The sequence below is a fragment of the Cetorhinus maximus genome, chromosome 9 (assembly GCF_964194155.1).
Source record: "Cetorhinus maximus chromosome 9, sCetMax3.hap1.1, whole genome shotgun sequence".
In the NCBI taxonomy this organism is placed as follows: domain Eukaryota; kingdom Metazoa; phylum Chordata; class Chondrichthyes; order Lamniformes; family Cetorhinidae; genus Cetorhinus; species Cetorhinus maximus.
In genome coordinates this window covers 104,276,325-104,291,876 of record NC_135887.1, presented here as the reverse complement: position 1 = coordinate 104,291,876, position 15,552 = coordinate 104,276,325, and the positions used below count along the sequence as shown (strand labels likewise).

Here is a 15,552-nt window from a genome sequence, read left to right as displayed (position 1 = left end):
CATAAGCTGATAAAGGATATGAAATGGAAAACCAAAGGCAAACACATGCAGGTTACTGTCAATCTGAGCAGTTCATGCTTTTCAAATATAAAAATATTTTTTAGGCACAAAAGCTGCATTTTCAACCATAGTGCGCTTGTGATCTCAAAAAGAGTGCCGAAAACATCAAAAGAGGGTACAAGAAACAATAAACTCCAGACAAAGCATACCATGAAGTCCAGGAAAAAAAGTTTAGGGGATTTAAACAGACATGCCAACTCTCGTGATTTTTTTTATTCGTCCATGGGGTGTGAGCATTGCTAGCAAGGCCAGCATTTGTTGCCCATCCCTTGTTGCCCTTGGGAACAGTTAAGAGTCAACCACATTGCTTAGAATCTGGAGTCACAAGTAGGTGGGAACAGGCAAGGACGGCAGATTTCCTTCCTTAAAGGATATTCATGAACCGGATGGGTTTTTACGACAATTGATGACAGTTTCATGGTTGCCTTTACTGAGGCTAGCCTTCAATTCCATATTTTTCATTAATTGAATTTAAATTCCACCCGCTGCTATTTGAACCACTGTCCCCAGAGCATTGGCCTGGGCCTCTGGATTACGAGTCCAGTAACATTACCACTATGCCATCATCTTTCCCAAAGTCAAATTGTGCCTCTCACAAAAAGGTTCTGTAACCTCAGGATTTTGGCAAGGAGATGTTTAGGCCAGGTCCAGCAGCTAAACTTTTGCACTTGTATCACCTTTGCCATGCAGAGTTAGCGCCCAAAGAACACCTCACTATCCTGGCCTACCACAAGCGTCTCAGGGGCAAAGTTCAGACACGTGTAGCTGAAATGCAGAAAATGCTAAGTAGATTCCTCTTCCTGATTGTGATGGATGTTTAGGAAGAAAAGCCACTGAATCTCAGAAACATCAAACAACTGGGAAATACGGAACTGGTAAGTAAGCTGAATATGCCATTATTTAAAATTAGCTGTTTCTGTTGCCAACTGTTACTGCTTACGATTTGAGAATTTTGGATTGGAACATGAAATTGATTCATTTTGGTAAGACGAACATGGACAGACAGTATAAAATAAGGGGTACAACTCCCAAGGGTATGCAGGAGCAGAGGGACCTGCGTGTATATGTGTACAAGTCATTAAAGGTGGCAGGACAGGTGGAGAGAGCAGTTGAGAAAGCATACAGTATCCTAGGCTTTATTAATAAGGGCATAGAGTGCAAGAGCAAGGAGGTTATGTTGAACTTCTGTAGGACATCAGCTGGAGTATTGTGTACAGTTCTAGGTGTCACACTTTACGAAAGATGTGAACGCATTAGAGAGAGTGCAGAAGAGGTTTACAAAAATGGTTCCAGGGATGAGAAACTTCAGTTATGAAGATAGATTGGAAAAGTTGGGACTGTTCTCCTTGGCAAGGAGAAGGCTAAGAGGAGATTTGGTAGAGGCATTCAAAATCATGAGGGGGCTGGACAGAGTAGATAGAGAGAAACTGTTCCCACTCGTAAAAGGATCGAGAATGAGGGGGAACAGATTTAGTGATTTGCAAAAGAAGCTAGTGGTTCAGGTCTGGAATGCACTGCCTGGAAATGTGGTAGAGGCAGGTTCAATCTAGGCTTTCAAGAGGGCTTTAGATGATTATTTAAATAGAAACAATGTGCAGGGTTATGGGAAAAAGGCACTGAGTCACAGTGCTCTTTTGCAGAGCTGGTGCAGACACAATAGGCCAAATGGCCTCCTTCTGCACTGTAACAATTCTAAGATTTTGTAATAAGGGAGAATATTGGTAGTTAGACGTTCTGAAACCAAACGTCACATTTGGATTTTCTCAGACTTCAAATATTTCAAATTAGAAGATGAATATAAATTATAGTTAATAACATAAATAGGGTAGAGTTTTTGCTTCAGGAGCAATCGGGAATTCCAGCTATTCACAATATATATTAATGATTTAGATGAGGGAATTAAATGTAATATCTCCAAATTTGCAGATGACACAAAGCTGGGTGGGAGGGTGAGCTGTGAGGAGGATGCAGAGATTCTTCAGTGTGATTTGGACAAGCTGAGTGAGTGGGCAAATGAATGGTAGATGCAGTATAACGTGGATAAATTTGAGATTATCCACTTTGGTAGCAAAAACAGGAAGGCAGATTATTATCTGAATGGCTATAAATTGAGAGAGGGGAATGTGCAACGAGACCTGGGTGTCCTCGTACACCAGTCGCTGAAGGTAAGCATGCAGGTGCAGCAGGTGGTAAAGAAGGCAAATAGTATGTTGGCCTTCATAGTAAGAGGATTCGAGTACAGGAGCAGGGATGTCTTGCTGCAGTTATACAAGGCCTTAGTGAGACCACACCTGGAATATTGTGTGCAGTTTTGGTCTCCTCATCTGAGGAAGAATGTTCTTGTTATAGAGGGAATGCAGCAAAGGTTTACCAGACTGATTCCTGGGATGGCGGGACTGACATATGAGGAGAGATTGAGTCGATTAGGATTATATTTGCTGGAGTTCAGAAGAATGAGGGGGGGATCTCACAGAAACCTATAAAATTCTAACATGACTAGAGAGGGTAGATGCAGGAATGATGTTCTCGATGGTGGAGGAGACCAGAACCAGGGGTCACAGTCTGAGGATACGGGGTAGACCATTTAGGACTGATGAGGAGAAATTTCTTCACCCAGGGAGTGGTGAGCCTGTGGAATTCACTATCACAGAAAGTAGTTGAGGCCAAAACATTTTATGTTTTCAAGAAGGAGTTAGATATAGCTCTTAGGGCAAAAGGGATCAAAGGATATGGGGAGAAAGCGGAAGCAGGCTAAGTTAGATGATCAGCCATGATCATAATGAATGGTGGAGCAGGCTCGAAGGGCTGAATGGCCTACTCCTGCTCCTGTTTTCTATGTTTCTATGTTCTGAGCAAGTGAGACAGGAAGTGCCATGGCCAATGATTGCAGATTACCAATCATGGTTGCAGATGACATTGAACTAAGTGGTAGAGTGATGAGAACATGACTAAGCATTTGGAGAATTGGAGAAAAGAACTGGAACAGGGACCAAAGATCCAATAAACAGACCGTCAGTTTGAGCTTAGGGAAGATGATCAGCGGAGGTGTAAAGATTAGGAGTGAAGACCTGGAGGAAGTGAGTAGTTTCAAATACTTGGGGTCAGTAGTAGCAGAAAATGGAAATATGCGAATGTTGAGATGGATGTGCTGAGTTACGAGAAAGGACAAGATCAGGAACCGGTGCATCGGACGGTCGGTGCAGACTGTGGGAATATCAAAGAAAGAAGCTGGGAAGAGGCTGAAATGGTATGGTCATCTGCCGTGGAGTGAGGGGGGGGCCGGGGACGAGGAGAGCCGGGGAGGACTGGGGAAGAGGAGGAGCGGACACGAAGGGGAGCGAGGGGGGGGCGGGCACGAAGGGGAGCAGGGGGCGGGCACGAAGGCGAGCAGGGGGGCGGGCACGAAGGGGAGGGTGACCGGGTGGGACGCCAGAGGAACGGGGCGAGGAGGAGTAGCAGTGCAGGAGGAAGAGAAAGGCAGGAAGGGGGAATGGGGGAATTTGGTGGAGGAGCAGCAATGTGGGAGGAATGGGAAGTAGAACAAGATAATAGGTATAACGCTTTTTAAAAAGTTGTTTCAAAGCATTTTTAGATTCATAAATATAGCTTTTATGAACAACTCTAACCAATTAAATCAGCTACTACTGAATTTAGAAACCAACTGACAATCTATACTGGTTTGTGTTTGAAAGAAAAGCAACTCAGTTTTTATACTAAACCTCTTGATTTTTTAGGAGTTTTTAAATCATGTTTTATGGGACACTGGGATTGGCTATCTACTGTTTAAGTGAATGTTTCAAAAGTACAGTTCGAGGCATTTCAGTTCAATTAAATTTGAGAAAAAATTAATTGTTTCATCTTCCTCACTTTAAATTAACAAACTGTTTCCTCAAACCAAAGGTCAAGCAGAAAACCTTTTTTCCTAGCTCCATCCATTACCACTCAAGTTGCTCGTAAGAAATATCGATGAAATGACAGCAACGTCCAAGCTTTCAAATGCTCCTATGGAGAAGCACCTAGCTCCTACTTCATCTCAATGCCAATCATAGGGCCAAATTTAGAAACTCAGTTGGAAGAATACAGGTATCCAATCCAATAATGGCAAGAGCATTTCAAGAATTGAGGCTGCAGCAAAAGCTGTGAATTTTCAGTCAAATGTAAAAGCTTGAACAATGCTGTTAAAACACAATTAGTGCAAAGCCAAATTATATTTAATGTACGTTACTTAAAATTCAATCTAGATGACTTCAAACATAACACAGAAGACAGTGAGCAACAATGCAAATCCTCATACCTAATTATTAGTGAAACTGTGTCACCTGCACTGGTCCAGCCAGCATATCTTTAGTTGCACTTTTAATCAGTGATTGGGTTTTCGCTTGATCTAGGATAGTATACCAAATGAATGAGGTGCAACATAATTGGCTTTTAAAAGGTATGTGGAAGTATGAAGAAACATTAAGCAAAAATACAAATGATTGCTCATAACTGAGGGTAACGGTGGGTAATTTACTACTGTATATGAAGGCAGCGTTTGCTGAAATGTGTGTTGAGCCGAACAATCGTCTCAGACAGAAGGTGGTGTATAATAAAATCAAATCAACAATGCCTGTGCAAAGCAATGGCTGTGTATTCATGAACATCAAAATTAACCACCCAATGGTGAAAATATTCTAATAAATCACAGAAATTTGAAATTATTATAAACAATACAACTTCTGCTAGAAACAATATCCCAAAACCTGCAACAGTTTCAGTTTCTCAACCCAAATGCCACATGTTGAGTCTAATTTTTCCCACAGTTTTACGAAATAATTTGAAATAATCCATTGCTGCAATAATGAAAGGCAGAATCCATTGCAACTAGTGTAAAAGCAGGAAACAGACTGTGCAGTCATGCAGTGCTACATCAAAGGGCCTAAGTGTAGCTCACAGAAAGATGAAATTCATGCAAAAGGGCAGGAATTAATTCAAAAGGTGACAAGAGTTTATGCAATTTTGACGTCAATACCATATACAAAAGCAGCTTGTCTGGATATGGCACAAAGGTCATTCCACACCCACCTCTCCCCCTTTTCATTTGGTTACTTCAATGGTTTCAATTTCTGAAAGAAAAATATCTGCTCGGCTTTATGTATCCTGTACATTGTACAATGATAAACAACAATGGAAGAAACAAAATACTTCAACAACGAAGTAAAGAACTTTTAAAAATGCATTTTGATAGAAATCTTCTAAATAATACTTCCAAAATTTCATAGGGCAGGATCTTCCGGTTGGCAAGCGGGAGCAGGGCCCGCTTGCCAACACGTAAAATGATGTGGGATGATGTCGGGTGGAACTCCCAACATCACCCTGCGTCATTTCAATTTTCAGGTTGGCGGGGGCACAGCCGAGTGAGCTGCGGGCCCACCGACCTGTCAACGTCCTATTGAGGCCACTGAAAAACTAATTAAGGTCGTTAATGGACCTGCCTGTCCAACCTTAAGGTTGGTGGGCAGGCCAGGAGCCCTAGCGAGCTTCGGAAAAAGCATGAAACCTCATCCACGGGTGGGATGAGGTTTCATGAGGGTATTTAAATTTTTAAGAAAGGTTTCAATAAAACTTATGGACATGTCCCAACTCATGTGACAGTGTCACATGAGGGCATATGGCAGGGAAAACTTTTAAACATGTTTATTCAAAGTTTTAAATCAGAGCTGATCTCCCTGAGGCAGCACTTAGCCTCAGGGAGATTTGTGCACTCTTTTGTGCACACACGCAAAAGAGCGCATTCCCAGCTAAGGGAACCCCCGCCCCCCCACCTGCACAGGGACACAGAGCACTTCCTGGCGGACGTCACGCTGGGCGGGCCTTAATTGTCCCGCCCATGTAAAATGGTGGCACACCGATCGGAGGCGCGTCTGCCCGCGCCCACTCCCACACTTCCCCCCCACCCCAGCCCCCACTCTTGTGTTACACGAGAGAATTTCTATGCTCCAAGATCAGTGGCCATTTACCTCCGAGTGGCTGAACAATGCGCTTCTGCATTGTTATTAGAGACTGTTGTGATTAAACCTATTCTTGCCTTGCTGAGTTCGCAGGTCGGGAACAGTGATTCCCGACGAACGTCGGGCATTTCGCTTATGCGCCATCCAGGAACTGACCGCACATGCGCAGTCCGGATATTTTACGTTCTTCAGGCCGAGGACTGGCCCTGCGCACCTGAACAAAAGGAAGAAAAATGGCGTGAAAGGACAGATCAGGTGACCGGGTATGGAGCGCCTTTGTTAAGCGAGGGTCAAGGGAGCAGGACACAGGAGGGGGACAAGGAGAGCTACCAAACCAGGGATGGGGACAGAGAAAGACCCCAAAAGGAAGTCCCTTGTAAGGGATAAAGATTGGGGACAGAAACATGTCCCATTAAGTTAAAATAAAGGAGCAGAGAAATAGGCTCCAAATTAAAGAAAACACTGCAGAGAGCAGACTTTACGCCAAGGGGCATGTGAGAAGCCCTGAAGATCCGTGATAGCAGCTGAAGTTGGTGACTCTGTGCTTTGGGCCATTGGGACAAAAGTACCCCTTTGGAACAATGGTGTTCTGCTTAGCACGGCCAAAGGTCTGAAATTGTGCTTGTAAGAGGATGCTTGAGTGTACTCAGAAATCCAGGGGGGAATGGAATCTCGGACTGCAAGACTGAAACCCTGAAGGTGGGTCACTGCTGAAGCTGTACAAGTGGGAGTATCCTTTGGAGAGAAATCCAAGGCGAGATCTTCAAAGGTGGAGATTGGAAACCTTTGTGAGAAAGATGAGCGAGATCGGTTAGCTCACAGTGTGACAAATGTCTGGGTGGGTTGAGAAATCTATGGAATCAGATTTGGTCGCATCTGTCATTTATTTTGTAGTATGGTGTGCTCGACCACAATTTGCCTGTTAATTCACACGTAGCTTATACTTACCCTGAAGGTTAGAGTACAGGACAGATATTGTAAATTGTTTTATCTTCCAAAGCTTGTTTTTTAAAGTTTATTTTTGCTTGTTCCAAATCCGTGGAATCTTGTGGCTTGATTGACTCAGTAAGCACCTCAAATCTCAAACTTTTTGTCAGCTTTAAACAAAACATTATTGGTTTAATTGGATCTCCCCACCAACCCCCACCCACCCACAACCTAGGGTCTGACCAAGGACCTTTTCTTCTTATTCTTTCACGGGACGTGGACATCGCTGGCTAGGCCAGCATTTATTGCCCATCCGTAATTGCCTTTGAGAAGACGGCGGTGAGCTGCGTTCTTTGAACCACTGCAGTCGAAGTGATGTAGGTACATCCACAGTGCTGTAAGGGAGGGAGCACCAGAATTTTGACCCAGCAACAGTGAAGGAACGGCGATATATTTCCAAATCATGATGGTATGTGGCTTGGAGGGGAACTTCGAGGTGGTAGGGATCCCATGTGTCTGCTGCCCTTGTCCTTCTAGATGGTAGTGGTCGTGGGTTTGGAAGGTGCCATCCAAGGAGGCATGGTGAGTTCCTGCAGTGTATTTGTAGATGGTACACACTGTGCGTCAGTGATGGAGAAAGTGAACATTTGTGGATGGGTTGCCAATCAAGCAAGCTGCTTTGTCCTGGATGGTGTCAAGCTTCTTGAGTGTTGTTGGAGTTGCACTCATCCATGCAAGTGAAGAGTATTCCATCACACTCCTGGCTTGTGCCTTGTAGATCGTGGACAGGCTTTGGGGAATTACGTGAGCTACACGCCACAGGATTCCTAGCCTCTGACCTGCTCTTGTAGCCACAGTATTTATATGGCTAGTCCAGTTCAGTTTCGATCAATGGTAACCCCAGGATGTTGATAGTGGGGGGGTTCAGCGATGGTAATGCCATTGGATGTCAAGGGAAGTTGGTTGGATTCTCTCTTGTTGGAGATGGTCATTGCCTGGCTATTGTGCAGCGTGAATGTTGCTTGCCACTAGTCAGCCCAAGCCTGGATATTGTCTCGGCCTTGCTGCATTTGGACATGGACTGCTTCAGTGTTTGAGAAGTCACAAATAGTGCTGAACACTGTAATCATCAGCGAATATCCCCACTTCTGACTTATGATGGAAGGGTGGTCATAGATGAAGCAGCTGAAGATGTTTGGACTGAGGACACTACCCTGAGGAACTCCTGTGATGATGTCCTGGAGCGGAGATGATTGACCTCCAACAACCACAACCACCTTCCTTTGTGCTAGGTATGACTCCAACCAGTGGAAGAGTTTTCCCCGATTCCCACTGACCCCAGTTTTGTTAGGGCTCCTTGACGCCACACTCGGGTCAAACGCTGCCTTGATGTCAAGGGCAGTCACTCTCACCTAACCTCTGCAGTTCAGCTCTTTCGTCTATGTTTGAAACAAGGCAGTAATTAGGTCAGGAGCCGAGTGGCCCTCCTCAATGTGAAGTTGGGACTTAGTCTCCACAGCAACCGTGGGGACTGTCTGATACTACTGAAACTGTCATGGACAGATGCATCTGTGGCAGGCAGGTTGGTGAGGATGCGGTCAAGTATGTTTTTCTCTCTTGTTGGTTCCCTCACCACCTGCCGCAGACCCAGTTTAGCAGCTATGTCCTTTAGGACTCAGCCAGCTCAGTCAGTAGTGGTGCTACTGAGCTACTCTTGGTGATGGACATTGAAGTCCCCCATCCAGAGTACATTGTGTCCTTGCCACCCTCAGTGCTTCCTCCAAGTGGTGTTAAAAACGGAGGAACACTGATTCATCAGCTGAGGGAGGGCGTTACGTGGTAATCAGGAGGTTTCCTTGCCCATGTTTGATCTGATGCCATGAAACTACATGGGATCGGGACTCAATGTTGAGGACTCCCGGGGCAACTCCCAGTCGGGAGCTTCAGCTAGAGCTTCTGAAGAAGGGTCATAACGCCTCGAAACGTCAACTTTGTTTCTCTTTCCACAGATGCTGTCAGACCTGCTCAGTTTTTCCAGCACTTGGTTTTTGTTTCAGATTTCCAGCATCTGCAGTATTTTGCTTTTATATCAGATCGCGGGTTTGGAGCCTGCTGTTGAAGGAACAGTGCATCTCTCAGATAATGCACACTGTTGCCAGTGATGAATGAGGTGTGAACCATGTGGACTGCTTTGTCCTGGATTGTGTTGAGCTTCTTGACTTTTGTTGGAGCTGCAGTCATCCAAACAAGTGGAGACTATCCTATCACAGTTCTATGTTATAATGTGAGGTTTTATAAGATTGTTATGTTTCGAGGCTGTGTTCTAGTATAGAAATGAAGGAGGCCATGTGACCTGTTCTAAATTCTGCTGACTAAAAACCTGGGTGGTTTGACTGTTGAAGATTGAAGGGGGCCCATGTTGTTTTATTCAGAAGAAGGTGCAAGGTGTTCACATTTGTAGACAATGGCAGGAGTATCTTTGCTGACAGTGGATAGGCTGTTAGCCTCCAAAGTCCCAGGCAGGTGTTGAACACATCAGGCTTTTTAAATGGTTATACTTTTGCTGCCTATTTAATCTGTAGATAGAATGAAGATGAGAGTCTGAAGGATAATTAGCATTTTTACCTGGATACTAGGTCCATGTGATTCACGTTGGCATGGGGTAGCTTTGGGAGGGAGAGCATCCTTAGGAACTGAGTGATCAGGTTGCAAGTTCTCCTAAAATTATCACTGAACCTCACAGATGGAAACAGTCTGCCAGGATCCGAGAAAGAGGGAACAGATAGAGAGGGCAAGTCTCTACCGTTCAGTTTAGGAATGCAGGTGGGAGCTCGCACTCTGATTTAAAAGACCAAATTTGTGAGGATTTAAAATGAAGCTGGAAGATACACCTAGCTTGAGCTAGAAGGAGAATCATCAGGAAAGCTCCCAATGTGAAAGACAGCCCTGGGTTTAAACATCACCAGGCTGGGAAGGGAAAAGATCAGAAGTAAACCCTTAGGAGCTAAGAATCTCTTTGGACTGGATCTAGAAGAATAGAATGTCTCCCTAAGAGACAGTATGAAGTGTGAATAGCCATAGCATGGGATTTTCGGTTGTGATAAAAGTTAATGGGGCAAGTTCTTTTCTGTAGTTTAAAGTATAAGTTGCCTATAAAATAATATTTAGTCAATGTTACTTCTAGTTCTAGGGGGTGGAGAGGCAGTAGCAGTACCAATATAAATCACAACAGCAGGGTAGTAACCTTCACTATTTAAACTATCTTATGAAAAGGTTATCTTACTCACTAGGTCTAATGAGACACTTGGGCATGCTTGTTGCGACAGTCTCAAAATCTGGTAGTGTGGTTGATCGTGTACATCTAATCTCTTTCTGCAACTCCACTGGAAGCCCCTGCTCTGGATGGCGATGGTGGGGGATACAGTGATGCCGTTGAATGTCAAGAGGAAATGGTTAGATTCTCTCTTGTTGGAGGTGGTCATTGCCCGCCAGCTGTGTGGCGCAAACGTTACTTGCCACTTATCGGCCCAAACCGGAATGCTGTCAGGTCTTGCTGCAGTATCTGAACAGTTACATATGGTATTGAACACTGCCATCATCAGTGAACATCCCACTCCTGACGTTATGATGGAGGGAAGGTCATTGATGAAGCAACTGCAGATTGTTGGGTTGAGAACGCTGCTCGGGGAACTCCTGCAGTGATGCTGAGGCTGAGAATATTGGCCTCCTTCAAGCTTTCTGTAGTTTTTCCCCTGTATTAAATACAACTTGTGTTCAGTGATGTTCCATTATTTACTGGTAACAATGGAGCACCAGCTAACTTTACATGATAGCCCATCACCAGCAGTCGCTTGAGGGAGGATGATTCTTCCTTCCATGTGGCTGGTGGAAATGAGATGTTAGTGTGTTAGGTGAGGATTTGCATGTGGCTTATGAGCCAAATCCTAGCCCTGCAGGCTCTCCCACAGTGAGGACATCAGTTGTTGGTTTGTAGAAGTGGTGTTGGAGGATTGTTGGTTTTCGTTCCATTTCTGAGGACATGTCCCATCCATTTTAGCTAATGTGAGATTATCATGGTTATCTGTACTTGTGCATGCCTGTGTCTTGGAGACTATTCATGTTTGTTCTTTTGTTCTCCAACTTGATTCGCAAGATCCTTTCAAGACATGACAGCCAATGCGGCAACTCAAATGAATCCTCAAACTAAGCACCAAAAGTGTCAGTCAATGGGAATCCATTTTTATTGAAAAATTAGCAGCTGAATCCAATATGAACGACTGACTGCAGCTGGAACCAACAATTCAAGTTTGAAAACCCAAGGCGAATTCAAAGTGAGCTGTAAAAGGACCCCGAAGGAATAATACTTGTGAAAATGGATGGCTGGAGGTTGGTGACCCTAACGTGGTCGAGAGGTATGAAGTTGAAACATCTGGGAATCAGTGCAAATGCAGCAGCATGCACTCTGTTCTTTGAAAGATAGCAAGTACAAGTATGTAGAAATTACAGTAGACCTTGAAACTGAAAAAGTTGTAATTAAAGCAAGCAGCAAAATAACTATTCCCAACTGTGTGCCTGCACCTCCCCTATCCCTCCAGCTATCAACCTGACATCACTAGCTGCCATCTCACCTTCCTACCAACTGGGCAGCAATCATGAGTGAGCAATAAATTATGGATTGCACAAGCCTGTTGGCCCCTCCTAATCCCCTCTCTCCTTCCCATCGGCTAAATTTTTTCTACAATCCTACCCACTGTCTGATGATTGTTCAATTTGTCCCCTAACCATACCCTGACACATCCTCCTTAGAGGCTACCCCTGCATTAACCAGCTTCATTTTGCCGTTTATTAGTAATCCTCTCCACCAACTGCCTTTCAGCTCTCCTTCCCACTCATATTGGCTGATAAAAACAAAAAACTGCGGATGCTGGAAATCCAAAACAAAAACAGAAATACCTGGAAAAACTCAGCAGGTCTGGCAGCATCGGCGGAGAAGAGCAAAGTTGACGTTTCGAGTCCTCACGACCCTTCAACAGAACTAAGTAGAAATAGGAAAGGGGTGAAATATAAGCTGGTTTAAGGGTGGGGGGTGGGGGGGTGGTTGTTGGGACAAGCAAGCAGTGATAGGAGGAGATAACCAAAAGATGTCACAGACAAAAGAACAAAGAGGTGTTGAAGGTAGTGATATTATCTAAAAGAATGTGCCAATTAAGATTGGAGAGCAGGACAAGTAAGGTAGCTCTAGTGGGGGTGGGGTGAAATAAACCATGGGTGGAATACATTTAAAAATAATGGAAATAGGTGGGAAAAGAAAAATCTATATGAATTATTGGAAAAAACAAAAGGGAGGGGGAAGAAACAGAAAGGGGGTGGGGATGGAGAAGGGAGTTCAAGATCTAAAGTTCTTGAACTCAATATTCAGTCCGGAAGGCTGTAAAGTGCCTAGTCGGAAGGTGAGGTGCTGTTCCTCCAGTTTGCGTTGAGCTTCACTGGAACAATGCAGCAAGCCAAGGACAGAGATGTGGGCAAGAGAGCAGGGTGGAGTGTTAAAATGGCAAGCAACAGGGAGGTCTGGGTCATGCTTGCGGACAGACCGAAGGTGTTCTGCAAAGCGGTCACCCAGCCTGCGTTTGGTCTCTCCAATGTAGAGGAAACCGCATTGGGAGCAACGAATGCAGTAGACTAAGTTGGGGAAATGCAAGTGAAATGCTGCTTCACTTGAAAGGAGTGTTTGGGCCCTTGGACGGTGAGGAGAGAGGAAGTGAAGGGGCAGGTGTTGCATATTTTGCATTTGCGTGGGGAGGTGCCGTAGGTGGGGGTTGAGGAGTAGGGGGCGATGGAGGAGTGGACCAGGGTGTCCCGGAGGGAACGATCCCTACGGAATGCCGCCGGAGGGGGTGTAGGGAAGATGTGTTTGGTGGTGGCATCATGCTGGAGTTGGCGGAAATGGAGGAGGATGATCCTTTGAATGCGGAGGCTGGTGGGGTGATAAGTGAGGACAAAGGAGACCCTATCATGTTTCTGGGAGGGAGGAGAAGGTGTGAGGGCGGATGTGTGGGAGATGGGCCGGACACGGTTGAGGGCTCTGTCAACTACCGTGGGTGGAAAACCTCTGTTAAGGAAGAAAGAGGAACTGTTTTTGAAGGTAGCATCATCAGAACAGATGCGACGGAGGCGAAGGAACTGAGAGAATGGGATGGAGTCCTTACAGGAAGCGGGGTGTGAGGAGCTGTAGTCGAGGTAGATGTGGGAGTCGGTAGGTCTGTAATGGATATTGGTGGACAGTCTATCACCAGAAATTGAGACAGAGAGATCAAGGAAGGGAAGCGAAGTGTCAGAGATGGACCATGTGAAAGTGATGGAGGGGTGGAGATTGGAAGCAAAATTAATAAATTATTCCAGGTCCCGACAAGAGCATGAAGCAGCACCGAAGTAATCATCGATGTACCGGAGAAAGAGTTGTGGGAGGGGGCCGGAATAGGACTGGAACAAGGAATGTTCCACATACCCCATAAAGAGACAGGCATAGCTGGGGCCCATGCGGGTACCCATAGCCACACCTTTTATTTTGAAGAAGTGAGAGTAGTTAAAGGAGAAATTGTTGAGTGTGAGAACAAGTTCAGCCAGACGGAGGAGAGTAGTGGTGGATGAGGATTGTTCGGGCCTCTGTTCGAGGAAGAAGCTGAGAGCCCTCAGACCATCCCGGTGGGGGATGGAGGTGTAGAGGGATTGGACGTCCATGGTAAAGAGGAGGCGGTTGGGGCCAGGGGACTGGAAATTGTTGATGTGACGTAAGGTGTCAGAGGAATCACGGATGTAGGTGGGAAGGGACTGGACAAGGGGAGAGAGAAGGGAGTCAAGATAGCGAGAAATGAGTTCCGTGGGGCAGGAACAGGCTGACATGATCGGTCTGCCGGGACAGTCCTGTTTGTGGATTTCGGGTAGGAGGTAGAAACGGACCGTCCGAGGTTGGGCGACTATCAGGTTGGAAGCTGTGGAAGGAAGATCTCCAGAGGAGATGAGGTCAGTGACACTGGAGCTTGTCCTGCTCTCCAATCTTAATTAGCACATTCTTTTAGATAATATCACCATCTTCAACACCTCTTTGTTCTTTTGTCTGTGACATCTTTTGGTTATCTCCTCCTATCACTGCTTGCTTGTCCCAACAACACCGCCCCCACACCCCCCCCCCCCACTCTTAAACCAGCTTATATTTCACCCCTTTCCTATTTCTACTTAGTTCTGTTGAAGGGTCGTGAGGACTCGAAACGTCAACTTTGCTCTTCTCCGCCAATGCTGCCTGACCTGCTGAGTTTTTCCAGGTATTTCTGTTTTTGTTTCATATTGGCTGATGTTCCACCTTGATAAATGGCGCTGCAATGCTTATGCCCTGCCCCTCTCTGAATTTTCTGATATCAGTACCCCTCCACCACTCAGATCAAGTGACGTAGACAACATGCATAGAATACCCTTCATCCTGCTTATTGGTTATATCACTGAAAATCCTGTGGCTCACTGCTGTTGCTTTGCTGTTAAGTCATCAACAGCATCAGAATTCAGGACACATCAAAACTTTGGGTTTTTGTTTTGAATGCATTCATTTCATCAACTTAGGTTGGTCCCAGCAGCTTATATATACATATATATTGCTTTCAACCTATCTTACTGATTGATTCAGTGTCAATTAATTGTGTTTACATTTGAAGATATACGTTTTCCCTTTGGCACACTAAACCAAACAACAGATTGACTGAGGAGGAAGTGTGAATTAAAGCAGGTGAATTGACTGCCAAATCAGGTATAGAAAAATAAATAGAGAGGGAAGGAAATATTAAATGAAGAGAGGTGAAGCAAAAAGAATTTTTTAAAAAATTTTAAACGTCACTTTTTTAAAAAAACATCCAACAACAATGAATACCTGAATAAGGCTCCACTCTTGTAATAGTTCACTTTCAATGCCAGAGAGGTTAATTGGAAGTAACGGACATTTAGCACATTGTTAAAAGAATCTCTGACAGCTAACCCTGGCATAATTAAATATGTGCAGACCTTAAATGGCTCAAAAAAAACTTGTTCCTTACATCACTTCACAGTAACTCTAGCTTTCAGTATCTAGTTTATACCTACCATGCAAGTACAGCAACATCACATCATTCAATGCATTTCAGTGATGAGGGAGGGAAATGCTATTTTTACGAAGCCAATGGGGGAGTGCTGGATCTCAAACAGAAACTTTTAGATTTTTGCATTTAACAGTGCATCAGTCCTCATCTGAAGTTGCTGCAGCTTTTGCGCATGAATAATGATGAGAGCTACTGGCTTCACTTCAATTTTAACTGCAAATTATGGACCAGTGGCTTCATCTCTGTTCTCATAACTTACAGTAAAGATGACGATTGCTGCTTGGTGCCACTCAGTCATACAAATGCAGTGGGTGTTATGAAATACAAAAATCATATATTTATAATCAGACCATAAGTAAAACTGCCATTGCTCACATGCTAAAATACTGCCCTTCACTGTACATTATTTCTTAAAGCTGCTTAGCTGTTAGTGAGCAGGACGTGTTGCATTGAAA

At 44.7% G+C, this 15,552-nt stretch overlaps 2 protein-coding genes across 12 annotated transcripts in view; one reads left to right on the top strand and one right to left on the bottom strand.

The window, feature by feature from the left end:
- pde3b (phosphodiesterase 3B) overlaps window positions 1-15,552 on the bottom strand; it is a 259,595-nt gene that overhangs the window by 52,045 nt on the left and 191,998 nt on the right. The window lies entirely within an intron of this gene.
- psma1 (proteasome 20S subunit alpha 1) overlaps window positions 11,522-15,552 on the top strand; it is a 237,704-nt gene continuing 233,673 nt past the window's right edge. The window contains exon 1 of the mRNA XM_078549241.1: window positions 11,522-11,529. Coding sequence (XP_078405367.1) covers window positions 11,528-11,529 — 2 coding nt within the window. The 5' untranslated portion in view covers window positions 11,522-11,527. The remainder of the gene's footprint in view (window positions 11,530-15,552) is intronic.